Source organism: Trichomonas vaginalis, chromosome I, assembly GCF_026262505.1.
Source record: "Trichomonas vaginalis G3 chromosome I, whole genome shotgun sequence".
Taxonomy (NCBI): Eukaryota; Parabasalia; order Trichomonadida; family Trichomonadidae; genus Trichomonas; species Trichomonas vaginalis.
This window is the reverse complement of record NC_067203.1, coordinates 5,430,523-5,443,025: the sequence shown is the minus strand read 5'-3', so window position 1 is coordinate 5,443,025 and position 12,503 is coordinate 5,430,523. Positions and strand designations below refer to the sequence as shown.

General features: G+C 35.3%; 5 protein-coding genes across 5 annotated transcripts, besides 1 other annotated feature; all 5 read right to left on the bottom strand.

Annotated features, from left to right (window-relative positions):
* Window positions 1–10,175: part of a mobile genetic element that runs on past the window's edge.
* TVAGG3_0934290 (protein of unknown function, DUF4106 family) lies at window positions 1,201–2,184 on the bottom strand (the record flags this gene model as incomplete). The annotated part of the gene is made up of 1 exon (XM_051252722.1): window positions 1,201–2,184. A coding segment is annotated over one exon (984 nt), but the record flags the coding sequence as incomplete, so codon positions are not given.
* Window positions 2,237–3,291, bottom strand: TVAGG3_0934280 (kinase-related family; the record flags this gene model as incomplete). The annotated part of the gene is made up of 1 exon (XM_051252721.1): window positions 2,237–3,291. A coding segment is annotated over one exon (1,055 nt), but the record flags the coding sequence as incomplete, so codon positions are not given.
* On the bottom strand, window positions 4,202–4,450 carry TVAGG3_0934270 (P-loop containing nucleoside triphosphate hydrolases family; the record flags this gene model as incomplete). The annotated part of the gene is made up of 1 exon (XM_051252720.1): window positions 4,202–4,450. The coding sequence occupies one exon, from the start codon at window positions 4,448–4,450 to the stop codon at window positions 4,202–4,204; it is 249 nt and encodes an 82-aa protein (XP_051078294.1).
* A 207-nt stretch (window positions 10,176–10,382) lies between the features above and the next one.
* Window positions 10,383–10,700, bottom strand: TVAGG3_0934250 (protein of unknown function, DUF4106 family; the record flags this gene model as incomplete). Its single annotated transcript, XM_051252719.1, has 1 exon — window positions 10,383–10,700. The coding sequence occupies one exon, from the start codon at window positions 10,698–10,700 to the stop codon at window positions 10,383–10,385; it is 318 nt and encodes a 105-aa protein (XP_051078293.1).
* Window positions 10,701–11,738: 1,038 nt separating this feature from the next.
* On the bottom strand, window positions 11,739–12,069 carry TVAGG3_0934240 (protein of unknown function, DUF4106 family; the record flags this gene model as incomplete). Its single annotated transcript, XM_051252718.1, has 1 exon — window positions 11,739–12,069. A coding segment is annotated over one exon (331 nt), but the record flags the coding sequence as incomplete, so codon positions are not given.
* Between the last annotated feature and the right edge of the window lie 434 nt (window positions 12,070–12,503).

Below are 12,503 nucleotides of genomic sequence, written 5' to 3'. Positions count from 1 at the left end.
CATAGTTTGCCCATGTTACTGTTTGAACTAAGTCAGAGTTAGAATATATCTTATATCCCATGAAAACTTCTGGAGCATATTGGTATCCGACATAGAAAATTCCATTGCAACCTTTCTTGTCAGACAACTTGGTAGAAGGTTTTATTTCAATGTCTTGTTCCACGTATAAGAATGAGTTGTCAATAGAAATTATATGAAACCTGTCGCAAGCAATATCTACTGTTGTTGAAGAACCTTCACCAAACTCACCTACGTTTCCATAAGAAACAGCAGTTGTATATTCGTAAGTTCCAGGAACTATTTCTGACCTTCTAATGGCATTGTCGCATTCGTTATACCATTCGGAAACATTTCCATTCATGGCATCCAAAACTGTTGGCGTTATATTCTGAGCGGCGTACATTTCATATGGGTAAAAATATAGAATAGTTGGATTTATGTGTCATAATAGAACCCACGTGGACCAAGCTTTACTTTCTTCCTGACTGAGTTTTTAACTCTTCTTTTTCCTTCATTGCCACTACTTTCACTTGTTTTCACTACTTTCACTTTGTTCTACTCTTCTCTTCTTCTTTGGTGTCGCTTTTAACTTGCCCTCTGCTTCAAGTTGTTGCATCTTTGCCTCATGTTCACCTAGTATGTTGTAAATTTCCCATGTCCTTTTTGCCTTTGGGCTCTGGTCGCCCATCTCAGGTAACCTATATCCTAGAAAGATTTTGTCATAGTTTGTATTTGAGTCTTCGCGTATTGTTTGCATGACTCTTTCCTGAGTTTCCGGTTCAAGCTCTTCAAACAGAGCTTGTCCATATGGAATAAGCTCGTTTCCAAATATATGTTTTTGTAGCCATTCTGGTTTTCTTTCCATGTTACCAACAATATCTTTTGTGAATGGGAAAGCTTTTACCCAACGTTTCAGTCTTGCGTCATTTATTTCTGTAGTTGGTTTTATTTTGTCAAGGAACATGTTTTTCAATACTAACATTTCATTTGGTACTGTCCATTTGAGTTTTCTTAAATATTCATCCCTTCTCGGTTCATTGTCTGCAAAGTAAGTTTTTATGACATTTTGTAAACTTTCGTTTGCAAGGTCATGTACAATAGGTTCTCTTCCTTCTCTTCCCTAACTTTCTTTCTAAACTCTTCACCAAATATACCATCTTTATGGTTCTGTGTAGTTCTTTGAGATAAATGTTCTAGAACGTCAGGTGTTATATTTCCATCAGCCATGTTCATTTCATACTGGTCCAAAATATCTGCATCTTTCATATCTTTCAATGGCATTAAAGCCGCGCTGAAAATACCAGCTAAATCTGGTTCACCATTCACTTCCATTGCGTCTACAACTTCTTGGAATTGTGGTTGTAAGTTTATGAACCACCTATCCGGGTTAGCTTTATGACCCCATCTCATTGTAGTTCCATAGTCTGCAGAAACAAAAGTAGGTTTGTTTCCATCTTGGTTAGGTTCTGAATGAACTTTAAACAATGTTTCATTTCTATATGTTTTGTTGAAATTTAACCTTTTATTTTCACCGAGTTCAGCCAAAGATTGAACGTTATATGCTCGTAAGTAAAAAGGGTTGTTGTATTTGTGTACATTTTCTTTCAGTACTTCCATTCTATGCTGAATATTTTCATCTGGTGTTGGAGTCTTTTGTATGTCGGCAAACATTTTTCGATATTCTTCTACCATGTCAGCCGAATTTTTTTTAGACTCTTGGAAAGATTCCATATTCACCTCATACTCTTGTTGAGGGTCAAGATTTTTCGGCTGTTCCAAATCTTCATCTGGTTCTGTGAAGTTAGTTTCCAAAGGAGGGACTTGTTCGTTTCCTTCAGGCTCTTCTAGCTGTTGTTGCTGAACTATTTCTTCCATGTCTGGTTGTATCTGAACTTCTTCCTGTGGAGTTTCTTGTACCTCATCTGCTGGCATTTCATATATTCCGAGACCGTTTTTAACAAGTTCCCTATCTAAGTCATCCGGACTCATAAACCTTTCTTCTTTCGTTCCGTCTTTATTTTTTACGCGTTTCATGAAGAGAGTTGAATTGTCATTTAGCTCTGACACCAAATATCTCGGAGTAAATTCAGTCATGTCATTTGGATGATATGCTATTAAATCATATCCCTTAGCGAGCTTGTATTTTCCAGGTTTGAAATTATATCCCATTTGGTGCTGAGCCATAAAGCTAAATAGGTTCGGGTCAGTATTTCCTTCCTTGAACTTTCTAATAGCTTCTTTATATCTGTCACTAAAGTCAAGAGTATCTGGGTAACCATAGTCTTCTTTAAGCATTTTTAAGAAATCTTGGTTTCCTTGTTCTCTACTTCTTTTATGTCCTTGCTCTGTTTGTGGTTGTTGTGGTGCAGTGTTTTGAACTGTTGGTTGTGGTGCTGGTTGTGGAGGTGGTTGTTGTGCTGGTTGTTGTTGTTGTGCTGGATTTTGAACTGTTGGTTTTGGTTGTTGTTGTGGTGCATGCCTGTGTCTGTGTCCATGTGACGATGTAAATGTTTTAGGTAGTCCTGGTGCAGGTGCTTCTCTTGGAGGGTTTGGTGGTATATAAGTTCCACTAGCTAGTATATAAGTTCCACCAGCTGGTATATAAGTTCCACCAGCTGGCACATATGTTCCATCTGCAGCATAATGTCCTACCTGACTTTTCGTTTTTAAGAAAGCATTTACTAGGTCTGTTTTGGTCTGTTGTAACTCTTTTTCTTGACTTTCCACAACAGTTGCTCTAACGGCGTCATAGGCACTTTGAACTGCCTGTCTCGTTGTTGCATCTGTTATTTTCGTCAGATTTTGTGCTACTTCTCTTAACTCTTTGTCGAAACCTTCAGACTTCAGTTTCTTTCCAGATGAGAAGTCGTTCACTTGTTTCACCTTACTATGAAGAGCTTCGAAGGCGTTCTTAAAGTCAGCATTTGTTAAAGCTTCATTTGAACTGTCTTCATCCGCTTGTATTTTTGTCCTTATTGACCCTATAAGTTGGGCTGCTTTAGCGTTGGCTTGGGCATCTAACCAGTCATTGTTAGCTTTTATATATTCTGCGCTTTTCATTGCCTTTTGCATGGCTGCGTCGTTATTTTTACTTTCTTGTGCTAAGTTTTCATACTGTACGGTTTGGTTTTGCAACTGTAAAAGTTTTTCTGCCTTTACATTTGCTTCAACTTCTTTTTTATACTCATCGCTATCCATATATGTCTTCAGGGCTTTTTGTTTTATCTCTTCATCTTTCAGTACTTTATATTGAGTAGTATGGTTTTTCAAATTTACAACATCTTGTTCCATTTTTGCTACTTCTGCTGCTTTTTCTGACACTTTTTCGCATATTCCTCTGTACTTAGTTCTTTCAGTTGTTCTTCTTTCTTCTTTTTCTCTACGTTTAACTCATTGAGTTTTTTTGTGTGTCTGTCATATTCTAGTTTCTTTTCGTTTTCACTTATTTGTTTCTGTATGTCTATGTTTGACTTTTTGACATCTGATATTTGATTTTTGAGTGAACTCAAATTCATTTGACTTTGAGGGTTATAGACTGTTCCGTCTGCAGCTCCACCATAGCCTGCCATTTTCGCTAAAAGTGCCGCTCTTAAAACCCCACTCTGTGCACCAACCGGTTAAAAGCATAAGGATTGCTTGACATTTGTTGCAAAACATAGTGGGGTCATTCAGCATTTGTTGTTGCAACTGTTGTTGGTGGTGTCAGTCTTACTATTGGATGTTTCAATGCTCTCTTCCTCTTCGTATATTCTTACGTAGCTTACGTGGCATTTAAGTGAAGTTAAAAAGCGGTTTTTGACAGATGTTTTATTGTGACTTCTTCGTAAAGACTTTGTTGAGATTTCTTCGTAAATGAGTGTAAATGACCCAAAATATATTTTAGGGTAGAAGGTTAGATATAACTCTTTTCTAACCTCTTTTCTACCCTTGAATTTTTCATGAATTTCTTCGTAAAGACTTTGTTAAGACTTCTTCATCTAATTTCTCATGAACTTTCTTGTCTATGTTTTGTTGAGATTTCTTCGTAAAGACTTTGTTGAGATTTCTTCGTAAATGACCCTAGTAGTATATTTTTGGTGTAAATTTCATGAAAATTCAAGAGGTGAAAAATTAGGTGAAAAAACAGGTTATATCTCACCTCTTCACCTAAAATATATTTTTGGTGTAAATTTCATGAAAATTCAAGAGGGTAGAAAAGAGGTTAGAAAAGAGCATGAAAATTCGGATAGAATGGGTTCTTCTCATCTAGTTCTTGTTGTTGTGCAGCCATTTTAAGATAAGTGAAAGTCTTACCCGACCCAGGTGGTGCAATTAGACCTGTTATACCATTCTGAGCAAATAAGAATTTTTCATGTATAGGCTTTATCTGAGCATTTTCTAACTTCCTCTTGTTCTTGTTTAAAACATTCTCAAATTTCTTGTCAATGTCAGCAAACTTTTTTTCTAACATATTTTTAGAAAAATTAAAATTTTAATCTTTTAGAAAATGTCTAGCGATTTCGCTATCTATATTCGAGACAAGCTTTTTGACAGCAAAACATCTGTCGACCATAAAATCTTACATAGTGTAAACAAGAAAGGTGAATTTGTTCTAAAGTTCTGTTTCTGGAATATGACAAAACCATAAAACATTAAGCAGAGCAGTCTTAAAATTTGTCAAATGACAGACTTGTTGACAGAGATGACGCCTCTTGGAAAGATGAAGTCCAACAAAAATTTCTTAGAATGCAAAGAAGACACATGCGCTGTTCTTGAAGATGAAATAGAAAACAGAATAGATGAGCTATTAAAGGACAAAGAATTTTACATAAATATAGTTGCGCCAAATTTGACATAACTCCACCAGAAAGAAGAAGAAAGAAAGAAGAAAGAAAAGAAAGTAGAAGAAGAAGAAAAAAGAACCCGAACCAGTTCCAGAGAAAAAGAAATTTGACATGTAAAAATAAAATTTTATTTTAGAACATTTCTGGTCAATGTCAATGTTCTCTTCCTCTTTAGGAGCAAACACTGCGCTTAGACTCTAAAATCTTTTTACCCAATTTACCTTGAACTTCAACTATCTTAGACTCATCAATATTCATAGTCGTCTGCTTCTTTGGTTCATAAGGTATAACAAGTTTGTATGCTTGCCTTCTTTAAGGTTTGAAAACCTTCTGTCAAAACTTTCTTTGACTGTAACAAACCTTCTATGTCTAAGTCTTCAAATTTCGCACCATTTTTAGTCACAATAGCAAACTTAACTGGTTCGATGTTCCAAACTTTGCTGAATGAAGACTTTTCAAAATGGTAGAAGTAAACATTCAAATATGTGAATGCGGTCTAGTTCTTCTTTAAGTCCTGACATGTACTTGTTTACTGAGATGAATTTTGTCATCTTTTCTATCGGATAAAAAAATTTTTTTTTAAATTTACTCAGAAAATTTTTCTTTATATATACACCATTCTGTACGTCTAAAAGACTTTTGACATTTGCCAAGAATTTCGTTTAGACGCTGTCATATAACCATATTCTTGACAATATTGTTTATACGAATCGTACAATGACCTTTCATCTAAACACTCAAGTCATTTCATCTATGAACAGTTCATATACACTCTTGTTTGCTTCTAACAATGTTTGTCTCTCTTCGGTATGTGGAATTTGTCTTGGATTGAACTTTGAAATATCTAATGTCATAAAATATGAGAACAAGTGGTGTAAAAGTCAGATTCAAAGTTTCTGCTAAGTCGTCAAAATATTCTGTATCTTGCATATGAGAATCTGACGTTCTGACAACTACATATCTTCTGTCAGAACTTTCTAACTTCATCGGAACAGCATTTGTTTGAAACCATAATGAAGTTTGCAACATTTTCACAAACTCTTTGGTCTTTATACTTTCTTTCAACAACTCCAACTTTGTCTGTTATAAGACTCTTCAAAGCATCTGAGAAAACTTTTGTTGTATCTATACTTTGAAGTTCATTGCAAACTATAAGTTTCATATTCTCTATTGAGGAGTTAAACTTGCCACAGATGTTTTTCTATGTTTGTCATATTCGGATTCGAATAGCCTCTAACAGTTTGCACAAAATATCTGTAAAGAAAGTATTCTTACCTGTTCCTTGTTTCCAATTATAATGAGAGCAGTTTCATTTTTAGCACTTGGATGTTGTAAGATGTTTGCAAACCAACATAAGATATACTCATAAACCTTTTCGTTTCCATTGCATATAATTTCTTTGACATGGTAACCAAGCTTCTATAATATTTTCTTTCCATTTACTTGTTCGTATTTATATCCAGTGAAGATAGAATAGAAGTTTGGAGAAGGTGTATAGAACTTTATACCTCGAACTGAAAAATCTTCTAACTTTGACAATAAGATATCCCAAGCATCTTAACATCTTCATTCCAACTTGTACGACTTTTATTTTCTTAAGTTTCTGTCTACATTCTTGTTCTGAAACTATTGTCGCTTTAGGTTTGTTAAAGACAACATCCATTCTTTCATGACATAACATTCTGGGGCAGAGTCGACATAAATGACTAAACGTTTCAAATTCTCGACTGCTTTGTTATAGTCTCGAAATGACACATATTTCTGAATGCTTGGAAGTCATAAAAATCTGAAACATCTATTCTGTACATTTTTAAAAATAAAAAAAATATTTTTTTATTTTCTTGACTTTGTTGTTGCATTTGTTGCATTTGTTGCATTTGTTGTTCTTGAGCTATTTGTTGTTGAAGTTGTTCTTGTAATACAATACTTTCACCAGTTGCATCTTCCAATTCGAAACTTTCTGCCGTCATTGACAAATACATAGGACATAAAAGTTTTACAGGAACAAAGTTTGCGTCAACTAATGTCAACGTTATACTTGCCAAAGTGTTTGAGTTCACTAAGGTTGAAAATTCTGCATTCGAATGAACAATAGGCAAACCAGCAGAGAAAGTATTGTTTATACGCATAAGTATCTTTTGGTCATAATAGTTTCTGTCGACATTCGAATAACACTTTGAACCTAAGTTTGAAACAATATATAAGATTGGTGTGCTTAATGTCAATGGAATAGACATTCCTTGTATGACACCTTTTCCTGTTATAGGAAACTGTTGGTAGTAAAAACCAGAAATAAGTTTTGTATTATAGCTCATATCGTTTATAGTAAACTCAGTCGGACATCCAAACATAATGAAACCTGCTCTAGTTGCAGCACATGTTACACCCGTACTTAAAGTATTAAATAAGTCAACAAAACCTGTTGGTGGTATATCTGAGTAAGTATCTTCAAAGGAGTATTTTTACCATTCACAACAATAAAGTCTTCTGGTGTCAAAAGAGCAAAACAGGCTTTAGTCGTCATTTGTTTAAGGTTAGTTTACAATATCGTCCTTGAGGACTTTGTAAGTTTGTTGTTATAGAATTATATGACTCAGGGTTTTTAGTCGTAATAGTATAAACCATTATATCTTCTGCCATTTATATATATTTAAAAGTTTTTCTGAAAGTGGAGAAGAACTTCATCTAAACTTTCACATGGCGTTTCTTGAAGTTCTCTGTCTAAGAAGTTCAAATATTTGTAAAGACATAGAACTTTCCTTTGTCTACACGAACAAACAAAACAGGGTCTTTCATATCGTTCAAAAGTGTGTAAAGTCCTTTACATGAAATAAAGTCTATATTATTTTTCTTCAAACATCTTTCAAGAAGTTTTGACATTTTTACTTAGCAAATAAATTTTAATGAAATGTTGTGGTCGTCAAATATTTTTATGACGTCTGGGAAACTATACTTTAAGTTCAACGTTTCACCTCCTTTCATAACGTATATCTTGTCAATGACATTATATGAAACACCACAGCAACTAATGTCGGGTTCTATTTCTTTGATGTTTATATCGTCTGCCTCTGTCAAAAGTTTCAATAGTTCTTTCAAGACTTCATGAGGTGCAATGACATATGAGTTCACTTTTACAGGTTGTGTTCGACCAAGTTTAACATTATACTTAAAGCTTGACAAATCTTCTCCTGAGTTTGAAGTTTGTCTTTCAGTTGTTGGTAGTCGTTTCGAATATCTGCAACAGAACTTAAGTCTCTGCTAACTTCAGGATATGTTGGTTGTTCTTTTACAGGAACAATTGTTATACCATCTTCGTCTTCGTATGGTTTCCCCACTTCAACATCTCTGTCTTTGACATTGACAACAACACTTTGACTGTTTGTTTGAGTTGGTGAATTTAACTTCACATCTGCCACCGCCATTAAACCTTTTGAAACACTCACGCTTCTATTTTTCGGAAATGACATTTTACTTAGAATAAAAAGATGGACGTATTCGAGTATCTCTTCGAATTGAAGCAGAACAAAGTTTACACACACAAACAATACAAATACATTGACAGAATAGTTCTTTATACAAACAATGGAAAATGTTATAGAATAGCAGTCTTTGCTGAACCAAAATATTTCCATAAAGCAAAGAAAGTTGGTATAACTGAAATGGTGAAAGTTCTTGACGTTGACAAAAATATAACTTCAAAACTTACAGATATTTCTAAAGGTAAGTTTATCTTACAATATTATGTCAAAACTGGCGTACTGTCAATATTTGACGGAGAGAAGTCAGTTCAAGAACAACTTACTGACCTGCTGCCAAAATCTGCTCGATGGAAGCTGTCGTTATGCCAATCTGAGGAGCCCCAGCAGGTTTCATCGAACGAATCTTCAAAAGAGCATCTTCCGTGAAAAGTGCTATTGGTTTTGTAAACTTCTTTGCTCTCAGTTCATCTGGACCGTCTCTGTCACCAGTATATTGTATTTGTACAGTACCAACAGTTGAAATACCACCCATAAAGTCTTCTGAGTCAGCAAATGGAATGCCAAGCCAAAAGTTTGAACGGTCTCCATTTGTATATTGAGTTTTTTGACCTCCTGTATGAGTCCATACTTTCACATATGGCATAATAGAACTTTGCATTTCAGGGTTAATGGTTGTTGTGAAGTTGTTGTTAAAGTTCATAGCATCTAATGTCAAGTTGTATGACCTCATATCCTCAACTGTAGAATATTCTTCTCTTGGATAATATTTGCCATCTATGTTTATATGATATTTAATACCGGGGTTGTAGAAACAAGAATAGTCATTTATAGTTCGTCTGAACAGTACAAACATAGTATCTGCATGTTTCATTGCAGTTGTTAAAGCAATATCTGTTCTTGCACCTGGGTCAGCACTTTGGTTTCCAACTTCACCTGCAAAGTCTTTGACAGATATTTGGTGTATAGGGAACATAAGTGGAACTGCAATATATTTGGCAGCTAAAGCATTTGAAATATCTGGGTCCAACATATAGACTGCAAGTCTGCTTTCTATTCTCTTGCATTCAAACTTTTCGCATGTGAACTTAACTGGGTCCCAAGCAGTTCCAGCAGCATTGAAATAATAGTTTACTTCATTGTTGAAGTTTGAGAAACCAAAGTCTAAGTCAACTTTGTCTTTGCAAAAGTCGGCGAATGACGTTTTATTTGTTCCCATTACGTCTGTAAGAGTGAATGGGTCTTGTGTTGGTGCAATGACTAAGTTATTTTTGCTTGGAGTAAGTTCGATAGAAATTTTTCCTGCCCAGTTTGGTAAGTATCTTAAAAACCTGAAGATGAGGAAAGATGACAAAGGAACTCTAAGTTTCAGTTTTACTTTAGTGGCAGCAGTTCCATCTGAACCAGAAAGGTTAACATAAACTCCTGGAACGTTAGGGTCAAGTCTTCTTATTTTCTCAATATTTGCATACTGGTCTGTTTGTTCTCTAGCTTGTGGTTGTACTGAGTTTCTCAAAGCGAACCATTCATAGTTTGCCCATGTTACTGTTTGAACTAAGTCAGAGTTAGAATATATCTTATATCCCATGAAAACTTCTGGAGCATATTGGTATCCGACATAGAAAATTCCATTGCAACCTTTCTTGTCAGACAACTTGGCAGAAGGTTTTATTTCAATGTCTTGTTCCACGTATAAGAATGAGTTGTCAATAGAAATAATATGAAACCTGTCGCAAGCAATATCTACTGTTGTTGAAGAACCTTCTCCAAACTCACCTACGTTTCCATAAGAAACAGCAGTTGTATATTCGTAAGTTCCAGGAACTATTTCTGACCTTCTAATGGCATTGTCGCATTCGTTATACCATTCGGAAACATTTCCGTTCATGGCATCCAAAACTGTTGGCGTTATATTCTGAGCGGCGTACATTTCATATGGGTAAAAATATAGAATAGTTGGATTTATATATCATAATAGAACCCACTCGTACCAAGCTTTACTTTCTTCCTGACTGAGTTTTTAACTCTTCTTTTTCCTTCATTGCCACTACTTTCACTAGATGAAGTTACTTCTTCACTATTTTCACTTTGTTCTACTCTTCTTCTTTGGTGTCGCTTTTGGTAACTTGCCCTCTGCTTCAAGTTGTTGCATCTTTGCCTCATGTTCACCTAGTATGTTGTAAATTTCCCATGTCCTTTTTGCCTTTGGGCTCTGGTCGCCCATCTCAGGTAACCTATATCCTAGAAAGATTTTGTCATAGTTTGTATTTGAGTCTTCGCGTATTGTTTGCATGACTCTTTCCTGAGTTTCCGGTTCAAGCTCTTCAAACAGAGCTTGTCCATATGGAATAAGCTCGTTTCCAAATATATGTTTTTGTAGCCATTCTGGTTTTCTTTCCATGTTACCAATAATATCTTTTGTGAATGGGAAAGCTTTTACCCAATGTTTCAGTCTTGCGTCATTTATTTCTGTAGTTTCCAAAGGAGGGACTTGTTCGTTTCCTTCAGGCTCTTCTAGCTGTTGTTGCTGAACTATTTCTTCCATGTCTGGTTGTATCTGAACTTCTTCCTGTGGAGTTTCTTGTACCTCATGGTGGTATATAAGTTCCACCAGCTGGCACATATGTTCCATCTGCAGCATAATGTCCTACCTGACTTTTCGTTTTTAAGAAAGCATTTACTAGGTCTGTTTTGTCTGTTGTAACTCTTTTTCTTGACTTTCCACAACAGTTGCTCTAACGGCGTCATAGGCACTTTGAACTGCCTGTCTCGTTGCTGCATCTGTTATTTTCGTCATATTTTGTGCTACTTCTCTTAACTCTTTGTCGAAACCTTCAGACTTCAGTTTCTTTCCAGATGAGAAGTCGTTCACTAGTTTCACCTTACTATGAAGAGCTTCGAAGGCGTTCTTAAAGTCAGCATTCATTAAAGCTTCATTTGAACTGTCTTCATCCGCTTGTATTTTTGTCCTTATTGACCCTATAAGTTGGGCTGCTTTAGCGTTGGCTTGGGCATCTAACCAGTCATTATTAGCTTTTATATATTCTGAGCTTTTCATTGCCTTTTGCATGGCTGCGTCGTTATTTTACTTTCTTGTGCTAAGTTTTCATACTGTACGGTTTGGTTTTGCAACTGTAAAAGTTTTTCTGCCTTTACATTTGCTTCAACTTCTTTTTTATACTCATCGCTATCCATATATGTCTTCAGGGCTTTTTGTTTTATTTCTTCATCTTTCAGTACTTTATATTGAGTAGTATGGTTTTTCAAATTTATAACATCTTGTTCCATTTTTGCTACTTCTGCTGCTTTTTCTGACACTTTTTTCGCATATTCCTCTGTACTTAGTTCTTTCAGTTGTTCTTCTTTCTTCTTTTTCTCTACGTTTAACTCATTTAGTTTCTTTTGTGTCTGTCATATTCTAGTTTCTTTTCGTTTTCGCTTATTTGTTTCTGTATGTCTATGTTTGACTTTTTGACATCTGTTATTTGATTTTTGAGTGAACTCAAATTCATTTGACTTTGAGGGTTATAAGCTGTTCCGTCTGCAGCTCCACCATAGCCTGCCATTTTCGCTAAAAGTGCCGCTCTTAAACCTCCACTCTGTGCACCAATAACTCGGTTTAAAAGCATAGGGTTGCTTGACATTTGTTGCAACATAGTGGGGTCATTCATCATTTGTTGTTGCAACTGTTGTTGTGGTGTCAGTTTTACTATTGGATGTTTCAATGCTCTCTTCCTCTTACGTATATTCTTACGTAGCTTACGTGGCATTTTAAGTGAAGTTAAAAAGCGGTTTTTGACAGATGTTTATATGACACTTTTTGTTCAGCACAAAAAACTACTCGGTCAAAGTGTTGTCGGTTTTGTAAAATAACCGTCCTATCTCCGTGCCTATGACGAAGAAATCATGAAAATTCATGAGGTGAAAAAACAGGTGAAAAAGGAGGTGAGATCGCACCTCTTCACCTAAACATTATTTTTGGGTCCTTTACACTCATTACGATGAAGAAGTCTTGACAAAACATGTACGTTCATGTTTGACAAAACATTTACGAAGAAATCATGACAAATTCAAGAGGGTAGAAAAGAGGTTAGAAAAGAGGTTAGATCTAACCTTCTACCCTAAATTATATTTTTGGTCATTTACACTCATTACGAAGAAGTCTTGACAAAACATGAAAACATATATAATTTGTGAAAAGCGA